The sequence below is a fragment of the Pagrus major genome, chromosome 4 (assembly GCF_040436345.1).
Source record: "Pagrus major chromosome 4, Pma_NU_1.0".
In the NCBI taxonomy this organism is placed as follows: domain Eukaryota; kingdom Metazoa; phylum Chordata; class Actinopteri; order Spariformes; family Sparidae; genus Pagrus; species Pagrus major.
The window spans coordinates 8,871,873-8,891,110 of record NC_133218.1 but is presented as its reverse complement, the minus strand read 5'-3'; the positions used below and the strand labels follow the sequence as shown (position 1 = coordinate 8,891,110).

The 19,238-nt window shown below is 39.6% G+C and overlaps 1 protein-coding gene across 2 annotated transcripts in view; it reads right to left on the bottom strand.

Moving 5' to 3' along the window:
• Positions 1 to 19,238, bottom strand: part of phkb (phosphorylase kinase, beta) — a 112,691-nt gene that overhangs the window by 92,612 nt on the left and 841 nt on the right. Inside the window, exons 2-4 of one of the 2 annotated variants that reach the window (XM_073464073.1) lie at positions 18,665 to 18,770; positions 17,352 to 17,438; positions 2,173 to 2,311 (exon numbers count right to left, since the gene is read on the bottom strand). In XM_073464073.1, the coding sequence (XP_073320174.1) occupies positions 2,173 to 2,311; positions 17,352 to 17,438; positions 18,665 to 18,719 (281 nt within the window). In that variant the 5' untranslated portion in view covers positions 18,720 to 18,770. The remainder of the gene's footprint in view (positions 1 to 2,172; positions 2,312 to 17,351; positions 17,439 to 18,664; positions 18,771 to 19,238) is intronic. The other variant, XM_073464072.1, reaches the window with a different exon arrangement.

The following is a 19,238-nucleotide window of genomic DNA, read 5'->3' as shown; positions in this document are numbered from 1 at the left end:
TCCTGCTCTGTCTCTATCCTCCCAATCTCTCGCTCTCTCCACATCACTCTCTCCATCCCTTCTCGTCTCTCTCTGTCCTATTATAGGCTCATTTCGTGGAAGTGCTCTTTTCCCTTGAAACTAATCACTGAGGAATGCGGGCATCAAGCGCAGGGACAGTTAGTAAAGGAGTTTGAGGCCTTTAGATGGTTTCCAGTGAAATTCTAAAGTGTTCTTCTGGAATCAATAATCCCTGAATGTTTACAAAGCAAAGCCTTCAAATGACAGAGGCAGATTAGAGATCGGGGGCAGTGAGCGTGAAACAGAAAAGAGTGAAACAAAACCCAAAGTCGAAGAAGAAGGGACACGGGGCAGCAAGCTGTGAAACAGTAACAGTACACTCATGAAGGATTCTTGGTCTGTTCTGCACATAATGCTCCATCTTCTTAAAGGTCCAGTATGTAGTTTTTTGATATATATTCTACATTCATAATCATGTTTTCATTACTGTACAATCACCTGAGACTAACGATCACTGTCTTTTGTCAGTTTAGAATGAGCTTTTCATGTCACAGATGAAGTGGGTCCTCTGTGCTTGTCTGTCATGTTGCACCGCCATGTTTCTACAGTAGCCCTGAACAGACAAACCAAACACTGGCTCTAGAGAGGGCCCTGCTTTTAGCGTCCACCGTAGGTGAGGGTGAGACGAGAGGTATTGCGTTGGTCGGTTGGTTGTGAGTCTTTTTCCCAACTTGTCACATATTGATGCTTTGGGTTGGTAGGTTTGGCTGTCCACCAACCCAAAGCATCAGTAGGCTGTTTGACGAGTTGGGAATGAGTCTCTACCAAGGTATCTACCAACCTATCAAGTGATTATTTGCTCGTAAAGTTCATGGATCCAACACGGGAAATCAGTATGAATCCATTCTCCTATGTCTCCTTGTCATTGTACAGTTCTGTTTGAACAGCTGAGGGCACAGTCATACTGCTCAAAAGAAGACAGGCACGTTCTCATAAGACCCGCCCTACTCCGCCTCTGATTGGATGGCTTTGTTGGTTTCATTCTCATTTTTCGTTTCGTTCGTGCTTGACTGTGTAACTGTTACACAGACACCCCAGTACTGTGTTTTCAGTGGTCTTTGAGCTGTAATAACCCTCTGATCTCTTCACTTATTCTACAGTGTCTCTAGGCTCTTTACATGGAGCAAGCAGGCAGGCTGTCCACAGGGCTGTCCCTTCGCTGCTCCACCACCCGTCCTGTTCAAAGACAATGCAGCTTTGACAGCTAGGTGGTGTGTTCACCAGCGGGGAAACTATGATTCACAATCTGCTACATCAGCTCCGCTGCTGGCTGTTTGTTTTTACAATCCAACAACAAGAAAAACTCACAGAAAAACAACCGACAACCACTGAACATACAGTTAGGTGCATAGTGTTTGATGGATTTGTTTGCCTTAAAAAAAAGTATAATAATAAGAGTAAATACATGTTTATCTGCTTGAAGATAAGCTACAGTCTCTAGCATCACAGGCTAACAAGCGTACAACCTACAGCAGTGACCAAGTGCTACTTCCGAGGCCAAGGAGCACTTCATTCATTTAACACTATTATGTAAAATAACATATTATGTAAAAAAAAAAAAACACATTCACTGTGTGGTATTTCCACTGTGGGGACTCCGGTCCTGGATGCTATCAGAATGTAGGCTAATGTTAGCAGTTCTGTCCTGCTCTTTAATTAATTTGGGGAAGTTTACACTCCAGCAACTCAAGAAGGTCGTCATCTGAGCAAACATTACATTTACCAAACATAAATAGTATTTGTCAGTGGCATGTAGCATTAGCCTCAGTTTTTCAGCACATTATGTAAAATACTGTATAAAAAATCGCAAGCTAGCTATAGCTGATGCAATCTACTAGCTGCAATTGTCTTTTAAGCTAGGAAAATTAGCTAAAAATGAGAAGCCTCCTTTCAAGGGCCTATCATTTTTAATAAATGCTGAAACATAATTTTGTGTGTGTGCCAAACTGGACCAAAAGTGGGAGGACAAGGTGGACAACGACAATAAATAGTGTAGCTTCATGTATGCTTGAATTGTGTCACACCATTTCCCCACTGAACAACTCATTCAGTTAAGCTCACATTAAACACATCCTGCATGGTTTATCTGTGAGAGTGCAAAATGTTGCTTACCGGTGGGCCAAAGCCAGGGCCCAGGCACCAGCAGCACAGTACAGGGAGTCCCGGACCTTGGCCTCCTTGCAGGTGGAGCATGTTTTGACCGGGAAAAGGCCAGTGGTGGGACTCTGGTAGTCCAGAATGGTTGTCTTAACTAGAGAAAACAGACAGACAGGAAGTGGTGATGCAACAATTCTCACAGCCACATTAGTTGAAACACACAACAACTACTCTTATTCATCTCATACAGCCTAATGCACATGTTCTGAAGTCCAAAAGACTGCTGCTTACTTTTCAACATTACTTGTTTTCACTGAAAATGCTGTTTTTGAGAGCAGCATCATTCCCATCACACACATCGACCTCTACTGAATGCATTTGTGATCCAGTTTTTAGATGCTTGTGTCAGAGCCACCGTGGAGCCGTTTCATTATTTTGCTGTGTCAGCTGTGCACAGAAGATGCCCCAGTCAGACAGGAAGTCATCCAGTAATGAACTACTGGCATGCACGTTCTCCATCTGATCTTTTTTTCCCAGGCTAGTCTGCATTTGTGAAGTGTTGAAATATAATATTTACTCTGCTCCTCGAGCAGGGTTACAGCTCTCTTCTTCCTCCGGCACTGCCTGACCCGCGACACTACTCAGGCTATGAAGCTGTTGCCACTGCCTCATCCGTTCCTCTGAGCTCCTCATATGCATATTCTGCCTCAAATAAATGAAATCAAATTATGTTAAATTCAATTTAGAAAAAAAGTTGCTAAATGAATCTGGCATACATTATTCCTTCTTTGATGAAAGGAAGCAAAAGTAAATGTAATAAACTCAATGGGAGCAGAGCTCTTTTAGTTTGTTACGTAGTTGTCTGTACACTGCAAGAGTGCGACGACAGATGGATGCCATTCAAGTCGAGCGTGTGAACCGTGACAGAAAGTGTGAATGTCTGCAACAGCAGAGACAAGCAATAATTCCTGGAGGAATATCACTGGGACATAATGCCGTTGTATTGCTTTGAGAATACTTGGATTGTGCTGCACAAGAGCCAGCTTATGTTCATGTCAATGATTTGCAAGGCACTGAGAAGACATGTTGACTTGCTCTGTGGTATGTACACATACTCCACCACCAGTTACAGACTTCACTCATGTTAAGTAAATGGATACAACCATCATTTCCATTTGGGTATAAGCTATTTGTCCAGTTCAATGGAGTGAGATAAGGTATTTAACCTAGAGAAGCAGGGATAATGTAAATTTCTACCCTGCTAAGACTCAACATTTACCACTGTATGGCCTGCAGTGTTTCTCTACTTCTGCACCAGCATCAGACTGGAAATGAAGAAACCTCCTGTTGTTGCATGTTTACGCCTCAAACATAAACTTTAAACCAACATCTTGCTCCTTTAAAGATGATTAAAGATTAATCTATAATACGAGTATTAAGTATTAAGTATTTCAGATTAACTTTAACCTAATTTGCATAAATATTATTTGCATTTACTCCTTTTGAGCTTATAAGCCTTAAGTTTTATACAGATGTTTATGGTCCCCAGGGGCGAAGCATGGTCAATAATACACTTATATGCGCTTAAGTAAGCAAGTTAATGTAAATCCACGTATAAATACAGTGTGTTGGTAATTCCATTTCTTCCTTTACATTCAAAAAAATGATTTCCCTACAACAGTGACTTTAACGGCATATACATTTTCCATCTATCTTATTTATATATGTTCCATGTAGATTAAATGCAAAGTTTTTCTATCATGCTGAGTCAATGTGAATGTGTTTATTATTATTATTCACATACATAAAAGTAATGCATTTCAAATTGGTTATTCTAATTATTACATTTATACACATTGAATCGACGTGATAGAAACATTTTGCATTAAGTTGTGTGACACTGAGTTGAGTGTATCTTATTTTGGAAGCATGGTTGACTTCTTCTTTTCTTTTTTTTTTTTGGTGTGCATCTGTTGGAGGAAGCTTGTGGTGCAGTGAGAGAACAAACAGCATTACTTTTCCTCACAGCATGAACGTGTCTGAATTTAACCGACCGTCAGATCAGAGACTTGTAGAGGCAACTTTGTGTTCGTTTTAGCCAAGATGTTAAATAAGTTATCTCAGATAAGAGAACCAATCTTTCTGTGTAATTACTGTCTCTCGCTGGCCCTTTCTGAAGTCTTTGTCATGCACATAAGTACTTGTAAAAAGCCGATTAGAAACCCAGTTATGGTATACATGGCCAAGACATCTGCGTTCTCCAGTCGAAATCTGGCTGAGGAAACGAGATTTCTCTTATCCCCTTCCCCTATCACAAACACCAGGTTTCACCTTTCTATGAGGTTGCAGAGAAAATTGGTCGACATTTATGTCCCACTCAGACGAAATTTAATAACTTCCCCTGACTTTTCATCTTGTGCCATCATCAGGTCAAAATTTTGATTTCTTCACTACTTTGGAGTATTCCTGCAAAACTAATGACACATGCTAGCATTCTTACATTAGCACTTAGCTAAAAGCTCAGTACAGCCTCACAGAGCTGCTCGCATGGCTGTCGACTATCTGTTTATGCACTTCTTTGTCTCTTTTGTTTTACAAAAAACAGGACAAGGATCGGTGGACGCTGTGTTCACGTCACTGATGCTTGGTGCTCAAACGCAGCCAATGTCGATGGACAGTGTTTACCTGATATCAAACTTTTAATATGAAGATGCAGACCATATTATCATCACCATCTTTGTCACTGCCGTTTTCATTCACCCCTGATGCAAATTTTTAAAAAGCACATTTCCTGGGTGTACATGTGTTTATATATGTATATATATATATATATATAGCCAACTGTAACTGTTAGCATGAAGAAGTTAATTTTGTTAAGCAACCCTGTGTTGTACAATGACAAATAAATCACCTTGAACTTTGAATGATGTACAGTCCTTATGGATTGGAAAAACAGGATTAAATGTCCAACATCTGATTGTAAAATTTGGTGATGTTCAGGTCAACAAATATATTCTACCTAGGTTAAACGGCATATAAACAGTATATGTAAATACAGTATGTAACCCAGACCCCTAAAAGCATGTTTTCAACCAAATCTATCCCTGTTGTCTTGACCTCTTAAGACCTGACAAGCACCAGATCGACACTTACTGGGATGTAGCTGCAACAGCAGAAAAAGTTTAAATCCCTACTGTACAGTGCCAGCGTCAGCTACTGTAAGGTAATTATTTTGGTGTCACCAGAACGACTGGGAAGGACGTTTCTTTTGAAATCTGGGAGCCATTTTTCAGCCGGGGTAGGTGAACGTCTGACTGCACTACATGGACGAGCAAAGGTAAACTAAGATGGTTCAAGTTCACCAAAGTTCATGCTCAGCGTTAGTTACCGAGGACAGAACAACGGATGAAAGCTCTTAATACGAGCAGATCGTAGCCCTCCAATAATATATGCTGAAATATTACATACTCAAACATAAGGCCTCCGGGAGAGTAATTTATCTGCTTCACACACACACATACATCCTCCTCTCCTGCAGAGGTCCCCTCACTGATGACTAATCTGTCTGGAGGGATCACTTCATTTTTCATCAGAACATTATGCCGGTGCAAATGAAGGGGACATCCATTCTGCACTGTCGTTTGTTACAGAGCGAAAGAGCGACAGAGAAGAAGAGAGTAATAGAAAGAGAGATGGAAGGAGACAGGAATGAGGGACGGAGAGATAGGGATGTGTGTGTGTGTGTGTGCAAGAGAAAAAAAAATTGGGTGTATGTGTACCTATGAGTAAGGAGAGTGAGTAATGGGCACTGGGAGAGAGACAGGGGCGGGGATGTCAGTCTATGCGTGTGTGTGTTCGTGTATGTGAGTATTGGTCAATTGAAGGCAACAGTCAAATTGGTAGTGAGAGGAGGTTCATGGGGTTAATAAGGCTGGATATTAATGAACCCCTCAGGTGATCCACCTGAAAGTATCACACTGATTAAGTGCCCACTCACGTGCATGCACGCATGAAAGCAAAGGATTGTATTACTACTAGTCTCAGGACATTCAGCCGGCCCCTGAACGTAACTGTTCTGGTAAAGATGAACCGTGAGCTAAATAGTGGCCCATGACAAATATCCTGACTGATTTATTCATTTTTGCACCCTTGTAAGGACACTTGGTTTCAACATGGAGTAAATTAAGTGTAAACACATATGCTTAGACATGCACACACACACACACACACACACACACACACACACACACACACACACACACACACACACACACACACACACACACACACACACACATACACACACACACACACAGTATTCCCCTCCCAATCCATCTGAATTGTTAGCCAGTAATAGGACAGTGCCTTTGGGTATAGACTAATTTTGAGTGCGGCTGCCTTAGTGGGAAGAAAGGCTGGAAGATATTGGTCATCACACTCACCAGAAACAACTGCATCACACACTGGCTAGACTCAAAGTGCTGTCTGTCTTGTTAACCACAAATACATAAAGAAACTGCGGTCAATAAATAAATTATGTGTTCTAGAAACCAAACTCTGTCATCACAGTGTGTCGGACCTTCTTATTTTCAGATTGTATGTTGTGTGCATTAAAGGCTTCACTGTTGTGTGTGCTCAAAATACAGATCTTTAACTTTTCGGTCCACAATTATAAATATTAACTAACATTTACAATTCCTGTATGTTCATCTCTCGACATGTATTCCTAGAATAATTATTTGAATAATCGCCTCAAGTTTAAAGGTCTACTATGTAGGTTTTTTCGAAAAGAAAAACAATACATTGACTCTCAATCCCACTCGATCATCACTTATGACTCATAGGAGTCTGTGGCGGTGGCTGCCAACCCAACAAATCTGTATTTGACGACCTGGGAATGAGACCTGAGACCTGAAGGTTTGACCACTTTGCAAACATTTGACAGGCCTTAAAGAACTAAAAAAATAAAGTGATGATAAGATTATTTGTATGTTTAAAGGCTAGATTGTATCATGCAGTAAATAGTGGACAAAGTCACTGTGATGCCACCCATCCTTTTGTGCAACCTGTCAATCACAAGGTAGCTACGCCCATAAGCACAGCCTGCTGTATTGTCTATTTTCCTCTAAATGGGGTTATAGTTGAATAAATGAACATCATGCTGTTTTAAAGAAGACTTGAAACTACCGATTAAGACCTTAAATTCATTAAGAAACTGTTTACTGAGGTAATAAATCAAGTGAAAAGAAGGGTATTTTTTCATAAGCTTACATACAATAAGACTTCTTTTCGAAACCAGTGGGCCGCCCTCCTTGGCCATTTGAAAGAATGCAGGTTTAAGGCACTCAGTCTAATAATTTGTCAAATTCAACCAAACCTTCAGCATTTATATTGGAGTCACTGCAAAAAGAAAGGGATACCTTTTTGTTTAATCTTCTGTAACCTAAGTCAGTTTAATAAAGTAATTTGTCACTTTCAATCTTTAAAAAAAATCTATCTTTTTTTATTTGTATTAATGCCCAAAGTATTTCACAAAAATACTGGAACTGTAAAGGACTCATGGTTTCATCTTCTGCAAAACAGTGCCGTGACAGTCATCATTAGACACAGAACATAAAGGATGAGAGTGCTGAACGTTGTTCCCACTCAGACTGCAAGTTTCTCCGGATGCAAATCAACTGTTGTTGGGAGTTTTCTGCCTAGCCATCCATCAAGCTAATGTCCCACTAAATCAGCAGCTAATGTCTCAGACGCACACAGTCTGCTCTTTTACAATGGGCCATTTCACTGCAGAGATAGGGTGGGGAAAATGAGAGAAGATGATGAGAATGAAAAAAAAAACAGAGATAGATTGAAAAGAGAAAAAAAGATAAGAGAGAGGAACGTTGGGAAGAGTAAGATAACATCCGCAGAGTCGCAAAGAGGATGCTACAAGGAAAAATGGAAAAACACAATCAGTCATATTCTCCGTTCATGCCAGTCTCAACAATAACTTCTCTGTCTACTCCTGCTGAGGCCGTCATATTGTTGCACATACGTGTTTCCTGTGATATAACTCCTGTGACATGAGTTACTGTTGAATGATCAAACTATTGCAATGCTCACAAAAAACCCCTTCTTTCAAACCACAAATGTGTGAGAGTAGAAACTACTTCCAAATAAATACTTTTCTGAAAGAATAGCTAATCGTTTAGGTAAACATGCTGATTTACTTTCTTTCAGACAGTGAGATGAGAATTCATCATCTCAATCAACCCCAAGTAGAAGGTCAAGAGATAATGTTCAGCCTAGCTTATAAACAACAAATAGTTAGAGAATATAACTCCCCCCTGAAACCACAAATTATAATTCCACAGTTCTATTTGTGTTTAGATGAAAGAAATAAGACAAAATGTGTAAATAAAGGTGCTGTTTCACATTAGATAACTAAGCTATTTGCACATTTTAAGTCGAGGGGTCCACAAGATGTTTAACATTGGTGATAAAAATAATAGGATTCCATGCTTTTTTTTTTATAAAAAAAAAAAATAAATTAAGAGATATTTTTACAATCCACTTGTATTTACTGTGGTAATGTTTTCACTTTATGAGTCTGTGTGTGTGTGTCATCATGGCAAATTTTGGTCCTGGCCACAAACTAACACAGAAGCAGGTTTGAATGTTTTGCCAGGTGTTTATATGTATTTATGTATGTATGTATGTATGTATGTATGTATGTATGCATGTATGTATGTATGTATGCATGTATGTATGTATGCATGTATGTATGTATGTATGTATGTATGTATGTATGTATGTATATATGTATGCATGTTTGTATGTATGTATGTATGTATGTATGTATTTATGTATGTATATATGTATGCATGTTTGTATGTATTTATGTATGTATGTATATATATATGTATATATGTATGCATGTTTGTCTGTATGTATGTATGTATGCATGTATATGTATGCATGTTTGTATGTATGTATGTATGCATGTATGCATGTATGTATGTATGCATGTATGTATGTATGCATGTATGCATGTATGTATGCATGTATGTATTTATGTATGTATATATGTATGCATGTTTGAAGTATGCATGTATGCATGTATGCATGTATGTATGTATGCATGTATGTATTTATGTATGTATATATGTATGTATGTATATATGTATGCATGTTTGTATGTATGTATGTATGTATGTATGTATGTATGTATGCATGCATGTATTTATGTCTCTATGTATGCATGTTTATATGTATGTATGTACACCAATTAGCCACAACATGAACACCAGTTGCTGAGTATACTGTATTATGCAGGTTCCCCTTGTGCAGCCAAAACAGTTCTGACCCCTCGAGGCATGGTCCTAAGACTCTGGGGGGCTGTCCTGTGGTGTCTGGCACCGGGAAGTCTGTAGTGGATCCTTTGGGTCCTGTGGGTTGGAGGGTGGGGCCTCCATGGATCGGGCTTGTTAAGTCCCACAGATGCTAAATTGGAGTGGGATCTGGGGAATTTGGAGGCCAGGTCGACACCTTGTGCTTTTTGTCATGTTTGTCAGGTTATTCCTGAGCTGTTTTTGTGGTGTGACACGGTGACACCATTGTCCTGCTTGGACATTTACTTGGTCCAAGACTGTTTTTCCTTGTCAGTCAGTCAGTCAGTCAGTCAGTCAGTCAATCAATCAGTCAGTCAACTGTGCAAGATGCAGTCACTCACTTTACAGGTGAGCAGTTAAGACCAAAATGAAGGCCGAGTTCGAAAAAGATGCCCATGGTCTGAAAAAATAGAGAGGTGGCTCCTCCACACTTAACGTCCCTGGCCCACATTCTTTTTTTGATGCAGTCATGAAACTTTACAGGTGTAGTTGAGATCAAAATGAAGGCTGAAAAGGTTGGTTTTTTTCTCCAGATGGCAAGGTTTTCCTCACTTGAATTGAGGGTCTAAGGACAGAAGATGTTGTTCACTGTACAGATTGTAAAGCCCACTGAGGTGATGTGATTGTGATTTTGAGCTATATAAATAAAATTGATTTGATTTGAGTTCAAAGATGCTTGTGGTTCAACCCATGAGTACCAAGTACTTATGTAATAATGTTGTAATGACTACTGAGTAGTCATGGGTCGTAATGTCAACATCCAGCATCGCAACTGGTGTGATCACATCACAAGATGGTCTCTAGTCTTGATATGTGTATCTTATGTTAAATGAAAATATGAGTAAAGCTAAATTATTTACCACAGAAATTCTGCCTTGTTGGGAAACAGGTCTGACAGTATGATCACAGGAGACCAAGTCATGCTGCATCACAAGGACTGTGCTTCAGCGAACGAGGATGGAGTCTGGTGGTGCATGTAGCCGTTGCCTGAGTTAAGATTTATGTATTGAAGAAAATGTGCATTCTAAAAACTTGAAATGAACTTACCACCGTGCCATAACTCCTTCTGTTTACGATGGTACTATTGTGTTGTTATTTTCATTATGTTTTTTTTCTAACACAAAATCCATTACTATTTAAATCCACATGTCAAGAAAAACATTTGAGATTCAGAGCCTGATTAAACTTTTTTTTTTAATAAAACAAGTAAAGCAAGATTTATTCTTTTGCTTTATTCTGTTATGAATGAACTGTGTCTCAGGTATTGTAAACCCTGATGGCAGTGGTCAGTTTTGGGTAAACTTAGTCACTGAAACATAACCGACTAGTTTGAACTGGTATGAACCGACTCATAGTGCAAAATATAAGACAAGGCAAGTTGAAAAAAAATCAAACAATCAAAAGAAACAGAAGGAAAGAAAAGAGAGATAAATATGAAAAACAAAGTGAGGAAAAAACAGCCCAGATAACCTTATGTTTTTGCAACAAGCTCATAATGGCTATTAAAAAAAAGAGAGAGAATGTGTTTTCTCCATTCCTTAATCGGTGTGAGCCAGACGGCAGAGCGATAGTGCCTTCTGCCTCCAGTATTATCAGGAAGCTGAGTCAATGGAGTGTGGCCACACTGCCACATAAATATGGAACCACAGAGAGGTGAGGGAATGAAAGTTGAGGGAGGGAAAGAAAAGTAAGAGAGGGATGATGGAGTGATGAACTATGAGAGAATGAGGTGTTGTTCCTCTGGTATTCTTTCCTTGACAACGGAAAACAAGTCCCCTATCACAACGGCATCGTCAGCTTAAGGCCGCTGGGGGCGGCTTTGCAACAAAACAGCAAAGAAAGAGAAAGAAGGGAAAATGTTACTGGTTTGATTTGTCATTGTCACCCCAACCTCACCCCTCTCCATCCCTTTTCCTTCCCTGGGACTGAAATAAAGCAGGTATATTGGCAGGCAGGTCTGGGTGCCGGCGATAACAATGTTGGCTTTGTTCCCCACCAGAATTGGACGAGCGCTTTCCGCCGCCACCCCAACACAACAATTAAACAAGCCCAATGTTCAACGCTGCGTTTTCAACATGCTGCAATCTGGCTGAGGCTTTTCTCCGTAAATCTGTGGGGTTTCAACACCGCTGATGCTGGAGGCTATGCTGCAGCCGCTGATAGCGGTGAATCAGTTCCAACTGAGAGCTACACCTGTTGCACGCTGAGCCCTGTTTATTGTCTTCTGTTATTTTATAAACACGCATACACATGCAGCCTAATGAATACCCGGCAACCAAACGTGGGCGGCACAAAACGCACACACAAACTGAAAGAGGGGACACACACACACACATACACACCCTATGCACTATTTATAAGCAGTAAATAAACACATCATAAACCATTTCTAACACATAATAATGCAGTTTATTAATACATCATATTTTGAACCATTACAGTATAACCTCTTCTATGATTAGGATTTAGGATTATATATATGTAAGTGAGACTTGTGAGTGAGAGTTCTGGCCATAATATCCTGAACTATGTGATTTATAGACATTATTCAAAGCACTTAAGAAGAGCCATCACGTTTTCACCGGGGACCTTAACACAAATCAACACAATATGAATTCAGACATACACAGACTAAAGATCTCCCAGGCCTAGCCACTCCCTCACCCACTCATTCCCCAAATAAATGCCAAAATATTTACAGTAAATGTACACATTAGAAATACATTACAATATACAATATCCCAATTATAATTAGTATCATCAATAGTAGGTTGATTGTTTGTTGTTACTTTGTACTTCCACTCCACTACACTTTGGAGGCAAATATTATCCTTTTACTTTAATATATTTATTTGGTAACTTTAGTTACTTTACAGATTATATGCTACATTAGAGCCACAGTAAACAGTATATACACAAATGTTAATAAATGTATAATTTACTTTTACCTGTACCTTAAAAATTAAGAAATGTACTGCAAGAAAACCACTTCTGATACGTATACATGTACATTTAATATAAGATACTTTAGGAATTTTACTCAAGTACTATTCATATGGGTGACTTTCACTTTTACCAGAGTATTATTTCAACACAATATCTCTACTTTTATTCAAGTTTTAAAATAAAAAAACACACGGTCCAGGGTCAGGAGGAGCCTATAATCACAATTTCACTTGCAGAGTTAAACATGTACAGCATTTTAATTTCCCTTATAAGAAGCCAGCCACATACTGACAACAACCCCCACCCCCCAAGGTACAAAGTGTTTGCTCTCAATACTGACAGGGACTACCTGCAGACCTGCAAACAATCACCTCATCAGCCGTGCAGTTTTGAAGCTCCGGTCCTCCACCCCCTCAATTTGTTGTCCCAGAGAACATCTCAGCCACCTTTGAATTGTCCATTCAAATTATATCTCATGCTTTTGCTTTGCTTTAATTGTGTTTCTCCTGTGTCCCAAGATCATAACCTGCCTGTCTGCAACTCTGGTCAGCTCATTACCACCATCCCCTGCTGGTGTACCTCACTCAAGCCTCCCACTGCCTCACCTGTCCCCAATGCAGTCACAGCTGGACTCCCCCCTCTCCACTGTCTCCATATTCAATATTGTTCAACAAATGTCAATGTCAAAAAAAAAATGTCTTAAATCATTTCCATTACTTTACATCTTTGCTTTGTCATAGCAGGTGGCAGTTATGCACCTTAATGCTGAGAGAGAAATGTCTTATTTTTAGACTGAAGAAACTCTAGATTACAGGTGTGTACCTACGATCCAGCACCTTCACATACACCATCTGCCAGAGCTCCTCTTTAAATGAGCTCTGTCCTCCACAGCCATTGATGCAGACACCACAAAGCTACAGTATTGACGAGTCGAGCTGCTCAATATCTAACCTTAAACTAACTCCAGACTTTGTTGGGTAAAACACGTGTCCGACTGCTCATTATCAAACTTCAGCCTGATGTGTGACCAGCAGTGCAGCAAAGGTTTTTTTTCCTCGTCATCCCCACCTGACTGTGACTGACTGAGCCATTTGCTTTGGCTTGAAAAAGGATTTATTTTTTTCTCCAGCATGAGGATCTGCTGCATGATTGCCACCAAGTTTCCTCTGACGTCAGTGAAGGTGCTCCGTACTTTTAGGAGAGGTGGGATGCGTCCACTATAAAATGCTGTAGCCCAATTTGAGGGCAGTTTTTGCTGTACTTCTGCCAAATTCAAGCTGGAAAATACCAATTAAGGTCACCTTTAAAAAGCTCTTAGTTCAAGGTCACTGCACAATTTTGTACTTTCTGTGATCTGTCACATGTAGAGAAGCACTGGCATGGTCCAAGCAGGCACGACATGTTATCTGTCTTATATACATCATTAATTATAAATTAGGTTACGTTTTTTAAGATCTCTGCACCTACACACTGACTAACAGCAGAACTGTGTGCAAATCTGGACATAGCTTATCAAAAATACATGATCATACGCTGCTTGTCTGGAGAAGGAACAGAAAGAGAAAAAACATTTTAATGCACTTAGAGCTCAGAAATTCCTCCTCAGAGCATGTCAGGATTTCTCTTCTGTACGGTGTCGTGCGTTTTAGTTCCTTCAACAAGAGCAGCTGAGAAAAGCCAAGCTTATGTCCACAGTGGCAAAATCACCACTGATCCATGGGGAGAGCATCCTGAGCTGTATTACCAGAATCTAACAGCCACACACAGCCGGAGGCAACACATGATCCTGCCGTCTGCACACTAAACTCAACTCTATCCGCTTAGAAGGAGTGATGTGTTTGGCCTATCCCCTCTGTGGCTCTTTAACTCTACTTGTATTGATTTTACCAGGGGAAAAAGAAGGGTGAACATAGTTTGTCATCATCAGGCAAAACAAACACAAAATATACACTTATCTTACATATTACTTGCCAATAAATAATATCAAGCTATGACTGAGTGTGTTATTGAGTCGACATGTCACTGATTATTAAACCACTTCCTCTTTTTCGTCCAGCGACATCTCCTCTCACCAAACTGCTTCATCTGGCGTGGACACAGATCATTCTCTCACACCATGGAACTAATGCGAGTAATAACAGCTGTATTCAGTTTAGGTGTCTCAGTGCCAAGGCCTCACTACTGAGCATGCTGACTCACTGGCACACCTAAGTAGAACGTAACCATCATTAATGCTATTAGCTACACCTGTGATTTTTATGAAATGACAAGTTAAAACCTCTGCCACAAGAAATGTGCATGATGCATGATCAAATTTGACTGCAATTTGCTAACATTTTAAATTTGGTGTTTAACCTTCTGCCAGTTAATGACGCAGTCACACAGGCAGATTTCATAACAAATCCATTTTTTTTTAATGGAATCTTCCCTCAAAGGACCCTTTTCAAGGCAGACATTTTGACTTTTCAAAGCAGTTAAGGCACAGGTGGGATCAATGACATTAATGATGGCTGCAATCCATTTAGATGGGCTGGTTCAAGGGCTCTGATATTGTGCATGCTCACTCACTGTGATGGCTTACTGGGACACTTAATAGAATGGAGCGATTGTTAACGTGGGTAAGTTCGCCATTTCAAAGTGCTGTCAGAATGTATAGTGAGATTTATTATACCCTACATAGTTGACTCAAAGTAGTGTACAACCAATGGTCACTAACAACACATTATATACCATCATGCATTGCGCTGAAGGGGAGAGAAATTACCCGACCAGTGCAGAAAATTATTTTTCCATTTCCCAGACGAGCTCACTATATAGTCCACTATGTAATACTCCTTGTGTGATGAGTAGGGCATGGTTAATGAGTGGGTGCTCTCAGACACAACTTGTGTCATGTCTGCTGTGGAGTCTAAAATCGCAATGCTTTCCGAATGGCATACTGTTTCTAAATACTTTTAGTACGTACTGCAGCTGCCCTTACAAAGTACATACTGTACTTGCAGTAATCAAACAATCGGGACATACTACTTTGACCCTCTTGCTCCCATATCCGTTGCAGCCTTAGCACAAAATTTTGGAGTACAGAGAACGCAGTCCCTACACTTAAATGTGGTTTCATCTGTCATTGCAGTGTCTGCCATTCTATCAGTAAGCTGTCAAATGTTTGTGCTCTCTCTGTTTTGTTTATATTTGTGTGACACACCGTGATGTATGTGATGTAACTTCCGTGTGCAGAGGATTGTGGGTCAGAATAGCCAGAAAAGCATGCTGGCCTACAATACTGCAAAATGTGACCGGATGTAGTAGGACATCCTGGTATTTTTGGCATACTGCATTTCACATATTTCATACTGGGACATACTAAATCTTTTTTCTGGTGTATTAAATAGAATGGTAGTGTGAGTACTGGAATGCAGGGTATATGTTTAGTTGTGTGTACTTGGAGGTAACACTGGCTGGCACAGCGCTGCAGTCGCAGCTGCAGGTAATTTACTAATCAGTACTAATGTGTATTTATCTCTGCTGTAGTGAGGCTGGAGACTTCTTTATTGACTGCACATGCCAGAGCCATCACCTGGACTGGGTGGCAGTGGCTCTTCTTAAATACACCACCAAGTTTGTGTCCGTCCGTAGTCCTTAGTCTCACCTAGTGGTAAATATGAGATTATGCTAACCTAACTGAAGCAATTCGGTCAATTAGTTAAATATGATTGACGCAAAAGTTCCATCTAGGGTGCGTTGTGTTCTTTTGGAAACTGAATTTAAAATCCTCAAAAGTTTTTCATTATCAACAGCATTGTAAACAGGCCGACCCGTCCTACAATCCCATAGTGTCAGTATATGACAAGTTTGGAATGAGACTCAAAAATCTAATCTTTTTACAAATAGGACCTTTGACGGAATGTGCATGAATACATAAAATAACAAATAGAAGTAGCGCCATCAGTAGCCCCATTGTTTCCAAATGTAACGGAGCAAAAGTAAAGATTTTTTCTGAAAAAAAAATCTACTCAAGTAAGATTAAAAGTATACTGCATTATAAACTACTCCAAAAAGTACAGTTTACCCAACAAAGTTACTCAAGTACATTTAACAGAATAAATGTACTCCGTTACTACCCACCTCTGGCTCTCTCTTGATCCAACTATACTCTTTGTGCACACAAAATGCGGAACAACAAAGTGTAGTTGATACAACAGCCCTAAATCCTCCAGATGATGCGTTTTGCATCAATAAAAAAATCAATTCCTGTGTATGTGTTTGTGGGACATGATGGGATCTTATCTTTCAATTTCTGGTTTGACCAGGACTTAATGCAGACAAATGTTCATGCTGTCTCCTCCCTCCAGTCCTTGTTAAGGACCCCTGACCAACCCGTAAGATTCACTAGTGCAGCAACTCCCACGTGATCCCTCATTGGCTTCCAACACACTAACACTACCAGCTGAGTTCAGTGTAGTGCCAAGCCAGGCCAGGGCACCTTTGTGTGGCATTAAATTCAGGTCAGTGCATGCTGGGTAAACGCATTTGAAACAGCCTCGTGCCTCGCTTTTATCTTGTCAGCCGAGAACAATTTCTCTCCAAACAATGCTGCACATCTGCAAGATGTAATCACTTTACCCAAGGCTGCAATTGGGGATATTGGTGAACAGTTTTTCTTTCTAACGTGATTGTGTTCAATCAAACATTCTGTGCTTCTTTAAAGCTGTAGAGTTGGCTGTTCAGAACAGTGTCATTTGTTTCTGATAGCTTTGCATTATACATATAGTATAATGTACATATGTATATATGTTTATTTAACTACAACTCTAACTTTTAGGTGACCCTGCCTGACACTATTGATAACTGGTCGATAGTAATGTAATGTGTTCTTACCAGCATTGTAGTAGCGGTCCAGCTTCTCCCATAAGGGCTGATCCTCACGCTGGAGACTGGACAGCTTGAGAGGTTCATAGATTGAACCTGAGGAAGGACACATCTGTTACACTCAAGCATTAGAAGTGTTAATGTTTTATATTCATTTACAACATATATTTCTCAAATTTGATGCCTTAATTGTCTCGTGAATCCTTAAAATAACCTCCAAGAATGGATCACAATCCTGCCTCCTCGAGTTAAAATCAATAAAAAGCCATGGTTTTCACCTCACAATTCATCTTTCAATCTTGAGACAAAAGGCTTAATTTATATATTCCAACATGTAGATAACAAAAAAAATCTAATTCATATGAGACGATAAGAAGTAGAGAAAATTAAAAAAAAGACAATAAACACATGAGTAAGTTCTGTTTTCCACTGCAACACACAGCAAAACAAAGAGCTCAGTGCACAAAACATTATTCAGGCCCAAAGCAAAAAATTCAAATGGTAATGTGTCTCGCCACCATTTCTGAACATTTTCCTCCGAGCTGACAGAGAGCCGGAGTTTGAGGGAACCCCCTATCTGTTAGACTTTCTCTATTTTCAGACACTTTTCACTTTGCTGAGATTTGCATTTTAATAGGTTCGACCTTGGGTCAATACCACAGGTACTGAAAAATTCACATTATGGCTAAAATTAGCATAATTTCCATCAGCTTAGAAGTTGCAAGGGACAAAGCCAATTCATCTCTTTTTAAAGATAACACTTTAAAAGAGCATAGAGGAAGTCCAATATTCCAATTTTAATTTCTAACATGAGATCAGACAACTGTGAGCAGTCGTTGTTTGGCTGGTTTTACATAATCTCATGACTAACTGTCATGAGTGATGCAGTTCTCTAACACTTGCAGTACACGATATGACCATATGATAGTGCACATTTATCTTGGGTCATTCTTGGGTCAGTCTTTCTTACTCACTGTGGAGAAAGATTATTCACACAGCTAAACCAACATAGGGCCAACAGCAAGAGAGCTCAAGTGTTTAAGTGTCTTAAGTAATAATAAATAATTGTTACAATCAGAAAACACAGTAAACAATATGAAGTAATATAATATAATATAATAATACATGAGAAAATTAGATAAATAAGCCATTTTGTGATTTTCAGCTCACAATATATGAGTGCAAACCTTTCCTGTGACTACAATAGGCTTCTCGTGTCCAGATAACAAAAAGGTTTTCTTGCGATCTTTACCCGTGTCCTCTCTGGCCTTCTGTGTGTGGCTGACTGCATTGTTTGCCTCACATCTGCTGCCACTACTTACCGAGTCTGTGAACTTTCCGATGGGGCCGGGCAGACGCAGCTACTGAAGCGGCCATTGTCAAAAGGTGCAATTAGGGTCAATCGTCTCTCTCAGCTAAATCACAAATCTACAGCAATTCACAGGAAGGGGTTAGTAGCACAGAGTTAGAATTTTTAGACATGCATGAATCAGCAATGACTTACAGTTTGGGTGATGATGATCATGAACAACATGCAAGGAATTACAATGCACTGTATTTGCTGAGGAATTCAAGTTATTTAAACCACTGAGAGATACAGAGTCATGATGAATTACTATATGATGGTAATGTAATTATGAGAAAGACTTTGATTAACTACATAACTAAATTAGGAGACAGTACTTGATTAACTATTGCTTTTTATGCTCCATAACATTCACTTTAAAATACTATGGTCTCAATACGCTAATGAAATTAAATGGAATTAAATGAAATTAGGGAGAACAGATGTGTCCTATTACGTTATGATTAATTAATGGAAAGGTCAGAATATCGGTGCTGACATCGGAATATGCTTTCCTTCCATTCTCTCTGCCTTTAACAGATTTTTCAAAC